Here is a 14,388-nt window from a genome sequence, read left to right on the forward strand (position 1 = left end):
GTGAAAGCCTTACACGGCCTGCAGTCTTACAAAGCCTGAAAACAAGCCCACCCTGTGCACGACATCCACAGTTCAGGGGTCCTCCTTAAAGGGACCCCAACTCACATCACCCCCAGCTGCAGATGAAGGATGCTCTCCACAGCCAGGACAGGAGTTCAGCTGAGCACAAACATTTTAGGTCGACTTGGGAAAGAATGACTTCTTCAGGAGCTGCTGACAGGTGTAAGTATTTGATTTATAATAACACATGTGAAAACAAGCAATTACCAACTATTTACAGGTCCAAAGGACTGCATGCCCAACCAAACCCCAGAATGACATTTGCTATCGTACTGTGTGCTACTCAGAAAAGGAAACCTCAGAATGATTCTGCTGAAAGTGGAAAAAAGCAGAAGTACCCCAAAACGTCCTATTAGGACCAACAAGATAACCCCACCCAACCTGCATGTATTGACACACCAGCCATTCCATCCCACGCTTTTTTCACAGTGCAACAAAAACCCCACCCCACCATTTAGAGGTTCTGTGGAGGTCAGATGCATCAAACAGAAAAAGCATTTGTCCAGAACACCTTCGGGGCATTCTCTGTAACATCTGCTCGGTATGTTTGAGTACATATGGGAATTTCTCCAACGTTACTGCCTGAATCCAAGAGCTACAGGGAAGAAGTACAATCTCATGCACGTTAGAGAACAACAACACAGAGCTGACAGCAGAAACCAGCAGCCAAAGCCACGAGCTGCAGAAACACGGATGCCTCTGGATGAGGTCACACTTCTTCAAGGCTCACAAGTTTTCCCCATAACCCGAGTTCCTGAGCTCTGTCAAATTCAGAGGAAGGTAAAAATAAGAAAGCTTTTACTTCCCACCTCTTTGCTGAATGCTACTGCCATGGGAACGTGCTCTGCACGCTGCATTTCTTCCCAGATAATTTCCTATTTCTCTGCTAAGCCTCTGGCTCACACATGACTCAGATTTAGCACTTCAGTGAGATAAGCATGCGCCCCATCCTATACTTAAAATTAGCAGGGCAAGCTTCAGCTCCTTCTTCAGAGCCAAGGATAATTAATCATTTACTTCAATGAAAAGTGTGCTGGTTTGTATCAGAAACCAACTTGAGCTGCCTCCTCCCTTGTCTGGGCACAGGGAACAACAACAAAAAGCAAAGCTAACAGTGAGCTGTGAGCACAGGGCTGGCAACCACACCTTGCACAAGTTTCCTTCTCCACCATCCAGGGAGATAAGCCCTTCCAACACGAGCAGTATGAAGACAAATGAAGTCGTTTAATACAGAATGAGGACAGTTGTTGCATAAAAACAAGGATACTTAAGGGGGAAAATAAAAAGTCTGACAGTTTGTATTGAAAAGAAAAGCTGTTTGGATATCGATTGCATATGTGACTCATGAACGTAGGAGCTCCAGCACAGTTCTCCAGGAGAGCTCAGGATGTTCTTAACTTCTCCATCCACTAAATCCAGAGGAAGATCTGTGAAGCAGAAAAAAAAAAAAGAACACAGCAGTGAGTGCTGGAATTTCCCTCAGGCAGAATTAATTTAGCAGATCTGATCTCAAAGAGACTTCAGTGTCCTGAGCATCAGAAGCTTATTATGGGAACTTACTGATACTTCCAGCAGCTTTTACTTCACACTGCCTCAATACATACTAGCTAGATATAACTGCTCATTCTAAAGCTCACCATCAGGAGAGAGAAATGCTCTACTTGATAGGGAAACAAGGTTTAAGAGTCTTGCTAAAGGTAATCCATTGAGCCAGTGCCAGAGTGGATCACAGGCATTACCCTCAGTTCTCAGTTCAGTTCTTCAGCTGTAAATCACCACCTCAATTCAGCCAGAAAGGAACTGATTTATTTCACACCCTCTTTCAACCTGACAAATTCACACGCACAGCTTCAGCACACGCATCGTGCACTTGAGAGGCAGAGGGATGAGGCTGGGATGAGTGTCACCTAACTGAAAACCTTCTCCTCTATGAGTGATTTACCTCACTGGGAAGCACACATTCAGGGTGTGGACTATTAGCCCTGTGCCCATGAAAAAGGAAATGAGAACTTGTGCGTTACTGCTGCTTTCAACACTTGTTCTCATACACCATTCAACTGTTTTATTCTGGCTCTATTTGTACTCTTAAAGAAGAATTAGACATGAGATGGTACTTACGTGTTAGCTGATCCAAAAACAAACCCTGAAAGAAATGCAAAAATAGAAAAAGCATGGTTAAAAGTGAATGCTTAAGATGTGCAGTACATGTTCCCTCCCACAGACCAATAGAAAAACATTTCTTTCCTGCCTTAGGCCAGGGAAAGCGATGCCCAAACAATGGAAGTCAAATCTCCATCTAGAAGAAAAGTGACTTGGCTCAGCTCCTGGGAGGGCTGTGCTTTCACTGCTGATCTGTTAGCTTCATTCATTAGCAGCAACTGCATACAATGAGCCTGCTCCATTCACCTTGCCATGAAAATAAGAGGGCTGTTTCCTGAAGGCAGGAGCCTGAGGATGGAGCCTGTGCTTAGAGCAAGCCAGTGGTGGCAGGGAGATCATCAATGATCACATGTATGCTCTCTCAAAGGCTCTGCTCTCTGCCCTGTGTAAACTGCTGCAACTTCACGGGGCTTCAGCACGTGTGAAACCTGGCTATTGGTGTTCTAGCTCAATCTGGCAGCATGCATTCTTTGCTTGCATACAGCTACCCATGCACGTGGCACAGAAGAGATATTCACTGCTCCTCAATATTTTCATTTGAGAAGAGCAACTCCATAAAAGAGTGAAAAGCAATAATCAGATGAAGTATACAGAAGAAGAGCAATTTATTCACGTGCAAAACAGCAAGCAATGGAGTCACAAGATTAAGTCAGATTCATCTCTGCAGCTCACTTCTCCAGGCCACAGTACCTACACAGAAGGACCACACTCAATATTTAACAGGGAACTGAGTTCCAGGGAAACCTGGAGACATGGGACCTGTTAGACGTACTATACTTGAGCTCTCCTACCTCCTCCACCTGTGCCAAAAGCTGAGAATCCACCTCCCTGTGTGCCAAAACCAGTACCCTGCTGCGACAGCGATCCAAATGTTGGGGTGTTCTGGTTTGCTAGTGTGCCAAATGATGCTGTGTTGTTACTGGTACCACCAAACCTGCAGTTTGAAAGAGAAAATTTGTGTTTGCAAGCTCGTCTTCACTCACACCAGAAGTCCGTCCCCACAGTGAAAACAGCACACTCCTTAAACACAGATACATCAATAGAGCGAGAGCATTTGATACAAATAACTCTAATTCTTCATTCTGGAAAGGGATTTCCTCAATTTGGGAAGGACAGCTGTACATGGGATTGTCTGCTCTGCCCCCATCCCTAGCATCCACCCGGCAGATGTGTTCATACTTAACACAAAGAACATTTTCAGGTGCTTGGCAATGCCAACACCAGCCATCGAGTGGAAGATCTTCATTCACCCTGTGTAATATTCATCCTTAAAGCTCAAAAAGTACAGCGTTGTTGTATTTCACAGTCAAGTGCAGCAAAGAGCACTTTGCTACAGGCTGCTCATGGTCAGAGCACACAGCAGAGCCCAGGTGCACAACTCAGGCTCCCAGCTTTCAGACAGGACCTTACCCACTGCCACACAAACCACCCAGATAAATCCTTCCCCGGCCCATTTGGAAGCACACAAAGCTCCACTGCTTCCCTGAGGATCTGCACCTACCTGGCACTTCCCCACCACACCTTTGGATTATTTCCCTGCCTGCTTTTGGGAACTGAAATAAGAAACACGTTTTTATATATGGAAATTGATCTCCTTTCTCCACCCACTCCACGCAACCAAGCATTGTAGAGCTATCAGCATGACACACTAATGAGACCATGATATGCATTGTGGTTCTCTGTCCCCCACGTGCACTTCTTCCAAACCTGAATGCTAGAGGAGCTCTCAAATAGACGTTTCAGGTGTTTCTGTCTTAAACCAGGCAAAATACAGACACAAAATATTCAGATGACAAGTATGTGCAAGCACAGAGTGCTGCTAACACCAACCCAGTGCAGCCCTCCCCTGAGCAGGCTGCCAGCCATGTAAAACAGTGTTCCAGCTCTGCGAGGCTGTGCTTCAAATGCACTCCTGTCATTTCTGACTTAAAATATGAAGCGACAGCACATTAACCCATCTCTCCATCCACCCAGATCTAGTAGAGAATAAAAAAAATGGGAAAGAAAAAAGCAACAAAAATATCAAAACCTCTCTGGAGAAGTCCACCTCTCCCAGCCTACACAGTTGACTGTGCACACTGCCCCACGCTGCATTACACACTGGGCAGTTGGGTGACTTTGCAGCTCTGGCTTCATTCATCAGCCCTGGGCTGGCTCCTGGCCCATGTAACTTACAGGCAGCATCAGTTCAAAACCACAGATATGGTCTTCCCAGCAAGGGCAGAACAGGTTTTGTTGTTGTTTTAAAAAAGGAGAGAGGTGAAGATATGCACTGGAGAAGAAGAGGTTTCTACAGTGCTCTGCCTCCTCGGGACACCAACCAACCAACCAACCAAACACACCAACCATGTCTGACAGGAAGCAGTGGTGAAAACAGCGACAAGGAAGTGTGGTTCAAAGTGCCTCTTCCAGCTGCAAGCACAAGAGCATGCCTGTTCAAAAAGGCCGAGCAGGCAGAAAAACAGTTAAGTTGTGGAGAGATTCTGTTTATTTATTTAACATACAGAAGACATGAGATCCACTCATCGCCTGGGAATGACTGAATCAAACCCATCTTGCACAGATGTTCAGGTCTTTTGTGAAGCACCGACATAAAACAGCACTGAGAGGCACTTCAGGTCTTGCTTTCACAAACTAACCTCATTTGCTCACAAACAAGTCAGAATTTCAGACTGTTTAAAGCAGTGTAGTGGTTTCTATTTTTGATACCCAAGTCATTTTTCAAGTGATGCAGATCCTTCAGAACTGGAGGAACAATGAATCATGTATTTAAGTTAGAAGGCACTGGCAAGTAACTTCACTTTGCCATTTTTAAACTCTCTCTTAAGGAGGAAGAGTGGAAAGGAAGTCCTGCACAGGACTAAATCACACTCTGAACTATCACTTAAAGCTTTATGGCAGGACTCGTGAAGTTGCCTGGGGATTTTGAGTGCATTTGGTTTCAGCACAGTGACTGAAAGATGGAAGAAGGTACCAATTGATGTGAAGCACATCCTTCTTTGCAGGGATCTAATTAAGCTATTTTTACCCTTTCCAAAGGGACTTTCCAATCTGCTGCACCAGAGTTCAGGGTGCTGCTGAAGAACCTAGCTGAAGCCTCCCACAGCTCGACAGTGCCTGGCAGATGGGTATCTATCCAACCTCATGGGGGAATTCACAAATACACTGCAGGATGTTCTACATAGAGGCAGTTCATCCTGAAACTGAAGGCAGACACTCATGAAATGTGTAAGCACTAAGACTGGGAAGATGACCAGTTTCCTTTTATCACTTTTTCTAATTGGGTCAAATAATTGTGGATATAATTACAGGGCATGCAGGTGGGTTGCTTGCAGGTGGCACAATGCTGAAGAGGTGGATTTGCTGCCTGCTGCAGAAGCTGCTTTGCAAGGTCTGAAACTCTCTATTTGCTGAGCTAAAGAAGGAATCAAGCACTACCTGCTCAGGTGCCATGCACAAGCATAAGAGGTAGAGAAACACAAAAAAAACAATCAGTGTGAGATAAACACAACTCATTCTGGGACCACAGACTGCTACAGTGCCTCCTCCTGCTCTCCAAAGGTGAGGGAACAGACTGAATTCTCATGAATATCTCTAGCCCAGATCTCACAGGTGGATAAGGTGGCTCGACAGCGTCATGGGTGATATTTGTTACTTTCCCTGCTTGGCATAAATTGTTCAGTCTCCAACTGAACACACCAAGTGTGCACACAGAACATGCTCCTGCCTCCACCTACATGCATGCAGGAGGTCTGGCATTCCCCTCCTTCTCCAACCTCTACAGCTAAAGATTCAACAGGGTAGTTCCAACATTAAAATAAAGTCATACGTTACTTCCTCTGGGGCAAAGGCTTTTGCCTTATGCCAATTAGAGCCTTTACCCTGCTGAAGCACAGGAGGAGCTGTAAGGCAAGGACATTTACTTTCCCAAAGCCCAGCCCCGTGTTGGCTTACCCAAATCCTCCAGCGCTGGCTGCTGCTGTACCCTCGCCGAACACTTTGCCTCCCGTCGAGCCCAGAGGGCTTGAAAAGGTTGGGGCTGAACCGAATGCTGGCACCCCTCCAAACCCAGGGGATCCCCCAAAAGTGGGAGGGCTGCCAAACACTGGAGCAGCACCGAAGCCACCTGAGCAAAACAGAGGCAAAAAAAGAAATAAAAGAAAAAGAAAAAAAAGGGACAAGAATTTCAAGTAAACAACAGTGGAGAAAGAAAGAAGAAAACTATATTTTCCAAGTAAATAATCTCTACTATGGAGTGTCCCTCTTGTTCATGATCTAAATAAATACATCTCTCTGTTACAAAGCTTCCAGGCTGCAGGATAACTTGTTACAAAGCAGGTGGATAAGAAAAGCGCCTGAATAGGTGTAAGAAACTCTAACCAAATTCAGGGACTACCCACAGAAGATCACATTCTGGGCCTCTTGAGCATGCAAACATGAAATCAATTCATCCTCCAGAGCTGTGCTGTAAAGTGGCAATGTATCACTCATGCATAGTGTGGCACGATCTCTACTTGCTTTGTGTATGAAGACCAGAATCTTAATTGAGACAGCAAGCATGCACAGTAACTAAATTTCAGTAATCATACATACAATAGGGAACAGAGATGCTCTCATTGTTACAAAAAGAAGATACTGTCTTCCAGAGCTCCAGACTTCTACACTGCTCTATGCTCATCTACTGATATTATTGGCCTGTTTCTAATTGAGACTGTGGAATGTGAAGGACACCTGCTCTTTTGTTTGACTAGGGCTGAGGTCTGGGATAGCACCACACATTTTAATACCCTGGGTGAAATTCTAGTCCCTGTCAAGGTAATGGATACTGTTTGGCTGTAAACAAAAAGGGTCTGGAAAAAATAAACGCTAGGCCTGAATTATTTAAACACTGATGAGCTATCTCATTATCCCCAGCTCTAGGAAGTTAGAGTATTTATCAGAGGGGCTGGAGCTTTGCTTGGGATACACTTTCTTTTACAGCATATGTTACAAAATAGTGGAAATAGTGGAGAAAAAAGTGAAACATGCAAGTACTGAGTGCAGAACATAACTCAGGGGGTGGGGGAGCATGTGACAGTACAAAAATAAAAAAAAGAGAGACTAATCATCAATCCCCTAATTTTGATTTGAATTAATTCAATCAATAGAACCAACAGCTCAACTCGAGAGAAAAGCAGTGATGACAGCTCAGAATGATTTCCCAAGAGGGAGAACTGAGGCATGCCTGATATCCATGTTATGGAGGAAGCTATCCCACCCGTGCATTCAGTCATGTGAAAAAATGGGAACAAAAAGGGTTGCAAAACCCAGACTGAAGCTTGTAATATGAGGAAGCATCTACAAGAGGAAAAAACTGCTCAATTCCATTGCCTGGACTTTTCATTGCATGCTAAATGAGAGCAGCACTAACTCTCACAGCTCTCTGCCTTTACACCACAATGGGAATTTCTGGAATGAGCCACTGAAAATGCAGTTTACTCGATGCTTTTCTGCACAGTAGATTGTAAATCTCTGTCCTGCATCCACCAGCTAAAATACACTAGGAGGTTACTTACTGTTTAAAAAGCAATGCTAGTAACACATCCTGATTAATCATCCACAGACATTTCCTGCACACTTAGCAAGCCCAGATATATATATGTGGCTGAATGCTCTACCACATAGCTCACATGTAAACACGAGTGTTCACAGAGGGAGGGTTAACAAAGTACCTGCTTTGGTTGGACTGGAGAACCCAAAGCCTTGAGATGCCACGCTGCCACCGCCAGAGCTGAAAGTGCCTGTAGGCTTCTGGTCTCCAAAAGATGAGCTGCCAAATCCAAAGGCCTTGGCTCCACTGTTCCCAAATAAGTTAGAAGAATCTGGGGAGATGAAGGTTACTTGTGAAGCTCGTAACATGTAACATTCTGTACCAACACTTCATTTCCATTGCTTGGTCAGAAGAAAAGGGAACCTTTTTAATTCCCCAGCCCCCAAGCACAGGAAGAAAGACTTTGCAGAGATAAGTTGTTTTTCCTATTTCGATAGGGCTCTGTAGCTCCACCAAGCCACTCTGGATCTCATGGACCACTAAGAGCACTTTATTGTTGCAGCCTTAATTAATACTAAGAAGGTCATAATGCTGAGATTTCTAGCACATCCCAGTGACAGATGATCTGTTTTGTTGCAGCCCACACTGTAGTCAGTAGAAGTCAGTCACTCCCATGAGAAACTGGAGCAGCCACAATCAGCTTTTTTTGACAACACAAACATCCATTCACCACCATTAGAGATTTTCCATTCTTATGGCAATGGCCAGTATTCCTTAACATGATGGAATTACAGGGCCTTAAAGCAGGAACCACACTTTGCCAACCTCACAGAGGTGACCCAAGCTTTTGTCTTTGACAAGGATACAGAGATTTGCACATCCAGCAAGTCAATGGAGAACAGCTGAAACCTTTCCCTGGTGAACCATGCATTTTATTTCACCACAGAACCCAATACTGCAATAAAGGAGGACTAAGTTAACAAGGATCGAGGACTGACCTCAACCATTAATCTTAGTGGCTCATTAGAGGCAATAAATGAAATGGATTTGCTCTCACAATACTTTATATGCTACTTTCAGCCTCTTGCAGCTAATTCTACAGCTTCTCTTCATTCCTCTACTTTTACACCTCAGCCACTGCTTTCCCCTCTTTGTGTTTTCTAGCTGCTGGACTCCACCCCTTCTGTCAAATCCAATTTGCAAGTGGTGAAATAAGAAAAGCTGGGCAGTCTCTACGAAACAAAAGCCACAGTTAAGAAATAGTTATCAACAGTTTCTGTGGCATACAGATGCAGATAACAAAAGAAGATCTGCAAAAGCTGTGCACTGAAGGGACGAACAAACCTTGAACTAATTGCTAGAGTGGAAAATAGCAGACATGCACCTCAGCACAAATCAGAGTATTACCAAGACCTATTAGCCTGGAAATCCCAAGACTAATGTGTTTTTAATCCAAGTCTGGCAATACAAATAAATCAGTGGGCAATGATTGATTCTTGCAGTAACAGTTAACTGTTCAGAGCTTCTAGGAAAGGATTTCTAATAGGCCTTTTGAAGTCCCTCTTCCAAAGGAACCTGGGGTTACCTTGCTGCTTTCTTACTACTTCCCCTGCCTCCTTTTGTTATGTTGGTTGGCTGGGTAAGAAGCAACACATGGGAGGATTGGTTTGGCACTTCTCATGCTGATGGATTTAGCTACGACACCCATGTGATGTGATGCCTTCTTGCTGAAAACCAGGGCAAAAGAAGGACAAGTACTGAGCTCCTTCTCCTAAAGAAAACTTTAAGACAATATATCTACAAGTATCAAAAAAGCTGGGCAGAGACCCACCTCCCTGGGACAGAGCCACCCTGCTTACCAAATGTGGATAAGAACTGATAAAAGGAACTCTACAGCTCTGCTTCCTTACCAAAAGGGACTACATCCCCAAAACAATTTCTGAGTGTATTTATTTTTCTTAACAATAAATATACCACTAAAATATATATTTGCATACCCTAAGCAATAACTGAGAGCTTATCCATGCAGCAAGTTTCAACCAGTTTCACCAAGCTATATGTGTTGCATAAAGACACTTGTGTCAAGGACAGAAAGCTGAAGAAACTGCTGCCCATCACATGCACTGACTTGGTTTCACTTCAGCTTGAGATGCAATGACTTCTTTTAGTGCTGGGGCAGATGACAAATAACTAAACCTTCCTAACTTCCAACTAAGTTGGAAGCAGACATTCAATGACAAGAACTTAAGAGTATTTGATTTTAAAGAAGCACTTTAGTCACAGAATACCATGAAGAACAAAAATATTCTTCGTAGTTCTCATCTTTGCTCGTTTGTTGCAATTGCTGCCCTACTTATTTTCCATAAACCTAGAAGGAAAGCTACAGAAGAACACATCACACATACTGTCTGCCTCTGTTACCCCTACAAGCCTTTCAAGTCAACACAGAATTCACTCAAAGACAAAGAACAGCAGAAAAGCAGATGGGATCACAAAGCAGATGGGAGTGAGAGCACATTTTGTATTCTTGTTTTCTTCACTTACTCTGGGAAGCTGCAGATCCAAATCCTCCACTGGAGGAACCAAAAGGATTCTTATTGGCTGCATCCTGACTTGGCTTTCCTCCTAAACCACTGAAGAAGCCTCCACTTCTCCCACCACTTCCAGATCCAAACAGGCCTCCAGTGGAAGATGATGACTGCTAGGACACGAGAAGGCGGATTGAAACAAAAATCAAAGCAGCACATGCCCCCAGGGGTGATTCTCCTATCCCTCTGTGAGTACCAAGAGCTGAAGAACCAGCAGACTCTTCAAACACATAACACAATGAAATCTGACTTAAGTCTCACACCTCATCTACAGAACAAAGTATGCCTTTGAAAAATGCCCTATATTACCCAAGTGAGTAAAAAGGAATACTCCACTTCCCATTTATCAGGGAGTAAAGGCAGATTTATACTCCATCCCTACCTTATCTCCCCCAGGATTAGTTGCTTGTTTCTGCACACCCCTTGGAAAGCATTTATGCAGGAGCAAATATGGTGCCTCCTACATTAGCAAATACCTTCAGCCTGGGACAACTTTTACTGACCACCTCAAATTCCACCTTTTCTACACAAAATAGGTAGAGTACCCTGAACAAATCCACTGTATGTAACAGTACCTTATTTCTGCAAATGCAATGAATACTTGCCTGCCCAAAGACAATGCCTCCAGTATTTGCTGCTTGCCCAAACACAGAACCTGTGTTGCTAGAACCAAAACCTGCCAAGAAAAGAAAGGACAGTAAATCACCAGAACTATTACAAGGATAAAAGACAAGTCAGGAAGGCGATACAAGTCCAGAGCAGGGAAGGACAGACCTCCTGTGCCAAAACACCAGGATACAAATGATGTGACCAAACATATCCAGGCTGGTAAAATTTCAAATGTGCCAACAAATAATAAATTCAAATGACAATGTATTTGAAAGCCATTTAAAAACAAAATAAAAGGCCTTTTCACTTGTGAGATTGTTGTTAACATTATGAGAACTGAATTTCTCTTAGCATTGCTATAATAATGCTGCAAGTCATGAACAAGCACTGTAGCATTTTGATTTCCCCTGTGTAGAGAGGATCTGTGCTTTGTTACCTAAAGGATCCTTTTATAGATAATGAAATGTTTTGATTAAAAGAAGAACTCCTCATTCCATTTCCCAGTTCACTTAAACATGCATTTTGTAATAAAACTTGCAGCTTCTATAATTAGGAACACCTTTCTCAAGCAGAGTTCATTCCCCCCAGTTTAACTATTCTCTGTTACTGTAGTTAAAATGAACTTAAAATAATGAAGCAGTTTTGCCTACAGTGCCATCACTTTTAATTAAATGAGCCTAATTAGGTTTCCTTCCTTGGAAATACATGCTCTCTAATATTACTACGTATGTTTCACTTTTCCCTGGAAGCTCTCTGAAGATTGGACAGACAAAACTGTGGAAGAAAACCCAATGTACTGCAGGAATGTGAACAATGAAAGGAAACTGACAGGGAAGGTTTGGCCTGGGCAAGTGTCCAATTCAACTGTATAGACAGGTAGCTGATGGTCGTGTTACTGCTATATTTAATTTGAGATACTTCCAAACAGAAAAGTGGATTTAACAGATTAGTTCCTCACTAACCCATAATTTTGAGGACTTAATACATTTTTTTTTTGCTGTGACAGAGCATTATATAATAACAGACCCAGCTATGCAGCCACCATAGCACGGACTCAGTGCAGAATGAAGCATTGCATCTGCATTCAAACCCCTGATTATGGCCTCAGAGCTACCTTGGTACTTCACTATAACAATTTACAACATAATAGTTTGAGATCTTATAGGCTGTGCTGAATCCTGCCCAATTCTTCCGCAACAGACAGCACAACATGTAGCTCAAAATAAAGCCAAGGTAGACTTGGAATCTGATGAATGCAAGATTGCAAAGCCTACATTCAGTGGTGTTCAATGGAGATCAAAGCAGAGCAAAAACTTCTTTGGACTCCAACATTAACTTCTCCACATGCACTGCAGCTCCTATTGTCATTAATTGAGAAAAATAAAGTGCTAGAGGGAAAGAGAAGCATTCAAAGAAGTCTGATTTCTCCCAGTGATAGGCACTGCTGGAATACTGTGTGTCTCTGCAGTTTGCTCTTACCTGAGGCTTGGCAGAAGCTGAACCCAGCAGATGATGTAGTGGTAGTAACAGCAGCAGTGCTACCAAAGACAGAACCCCCTTGCCCAAAGCTGCTGCTTTGCCCAAACACCAGAGTGCTGCTTTGTCCAAACAACCCACCCCCAGTGCTGGCAGATGGCTGTCCAAAGGAGAAGGAGCTCGCGCTGTTGGTGCTGGAAGGTGCTCCAAAAACATTGCCACTGCTTGAGGCTGCAGTGGAAGCTGCTGGCTGGCCAAAGGTAGGCACTGTCCCAAATCCAGACTGGTTGAAGGTAAAACCACTTGAAGAGCTGCTCGCTGGCTGCCCAAAGGTCGGTGCTTGGCCGAAGGCTGGCTGACCAAAGCCCCCAGTGGTGGTGGTGCCAAATGCAGGAGTACCAAACCCCGTGCTGGCAGCCGGCGTGGTCACGGTGGCAGTGGAGGGTTGTCCAAATGGAGCTGATGCTGTGGTACCTGTTGGTAGCTGGCCAAAAACAGAGGGTGTGGAAGGAGCAGCAGTTGTATCACCAGCAGGCTGGGTAAATGCTGAGCCAGAAGAGCTGGAATTTGGAGGCTGAGAGAACACTGAGGAGCCTGCAGAGGTGGGGACAAACACTGAGGCACTGACAGTTGGGCTCTGAACACATGTAGGTAGATCAGCAGCAGCCTGCGTGCTTGTTGCTTCTGCAGGAGAGGCAATGGTTGTTGCAGAGGCCGTCACTGAGATGCTCTGATCCTGTGGGACAGAGGCTGAGGCAGCAGGAGGCACTGGTGCCTTCAATTCACTTGTGGAAGCAGGAGCAGCAATGGCATCAGGGGGAGGTGCTACTGCTGCAGTACTGGAGCCCATGGCACCAGCATCCCCAGCTGCTGTCTGGGATGCAGGGGGCTCTTTAGCAGGCTCTGAAAGCTGTATCTGTGGCTGTGGAGCCTGTGTCGTTGGTGGTGAAGACTCAGGCACTTCACTTTCCAATGTTTTTTCTGAAGTAGACTGCAATTTGGCATCCGCTCCACCCTTATTAGAAGTTGCAGCTGGGGCAGCAGTTTGTGATGAACTCAAGAAATTCCCAAATGAGAGAGACGTTGAAGAAGGGAGAGTAGAAGGGGCAGAGGTGGATGTGCTCACGCTGCTTGCTTGCTGAATACCAAAAGGAAAGGTGAGTTTGTTACCAGTAGAGCCTCCAAGATTAAATATCCCAGGAGACCCTGTGTTGGTTATCTGAACACTGCCAAACAGACTGCCTGTGGTACTGGTGCTGACGGAGGTGGGTGCCGTGCCAGCTGATGTGACTGATGTTGAAGTAGCTTCTACAGCTTTTCCTAATACCAGGGGGGCACCAAAGACAAACCCAGAAGGTGCTGTAGATGCTTTTGTTGACTGTGTTCCTGCAGTACTGGTAGATGGTGCTTTAGTGGTGGCTTTGGCATTATCATCTGCTTGACCAACACGCAGTCCTGAGAAGCTCCCGAGAGTTTCCCCAGATATATTGCTCAGAAACAAGGTGTCCCCTGGCTTAGTTGGAGGGACATCCAATTTGCCAGAGGCTGTGGAGGGAGTGGAAGATGTTGTTGCAGCAGGTTTGCTTGACTGAGTGCCATCTGCTGAAGAGCTATTTGCTACTACAGCTCCTGAAGCACTTGCTGGTTTGAGGGAGCCAAAAGCAAAGGAGCTCTCAGGGGCTGCTCCAAATTTGGAACCCCCAGCAAGAGAAAATGAATCAGGTTGAGCAGACTCCTTAGCAGGGGCTGTAAATGAAAGACAGAAGTTACAAATTGAATTATGACATGCTAAGCTCTATTTCTTTTTAAACAACAACAGCATGATTCAGTGCTATAGAGATTGCAAGAGAGTGCTTTTGCCTAAAACCTGTAAAGCCTCCTAACCATCAAAAAACTGCTGCTTTCATGTGCATTCAGGGTACTACAACAGTGACATTTTCTGCAGCCTTTATGGACAGATTAATG

At 44.5% G+C, this 14,388-nt stretch overlaps 1 protein-coding gene across 1 annotated transcript in view; it reads right to left on the minus strand.

The window, feature by feature from the left end:
• Positions 1 to 457: 457 nt before the first annotated feature.
• NUP214 (nucleoporin 214) overlaps positions 458 to 14,388 on the minus strand; it is a 40,470-nt gene continuing 26,539 nt past the window's right edge. The window contains exons 29-36 of the mRNA XM_065737400.1: positions 12,427 to 14,169; positions 10,944 to 11,014; positions 10,295 to 10,451; positions 7,932 to 8,081; positions 6,175 to 6,346; positions 3,012 to 3,154; positions 2,179 to 2,203; positions 458 to 1,487 (exon numbers count right to left, since the gene is read on the minus strand). Coding sequence (XP_065593472.1) covers positions 1,454 to 1,487; positions 2,179 to 2,203; positions 3,012 to 3,154; positions 6,175 to 6,346; positions 7,932 to 8,081; positions 10,295 to 10,451; positions 10,944 to 11,014; positions 12,427 to 14,169 — 2,495 coding nt within the window. The 3' untranslated portion in view covers positions 458 to 1,453. The remainder of the gene's footprint in view (positions 1,488 to 2,178; positions 2,204 to 3,011; positions 3,155 to 6,174; positions 6,347 to 7,931; positions 8,082 to 10,294; positions 10,452 to 10,943; positions 11,015 to 12,426; positions 14,170 to 14,388) is intronic.

Source organism: Cyrtonyx montezumae, unplaced genomic scaffold (assembly GCF_038088225.1).
Source record: "Cyrtonyx montezumae isolate F1298 unplaced genomic scaffold, pur_monq_1.0 scaffold_20, whole genome shotgun sequence".
NCBI lineage: Eukaryota > Metazoa > Chordata > Aves > Galliformes > Odontophoridae > Cyrtonyx > Cyrtonyx montezumae.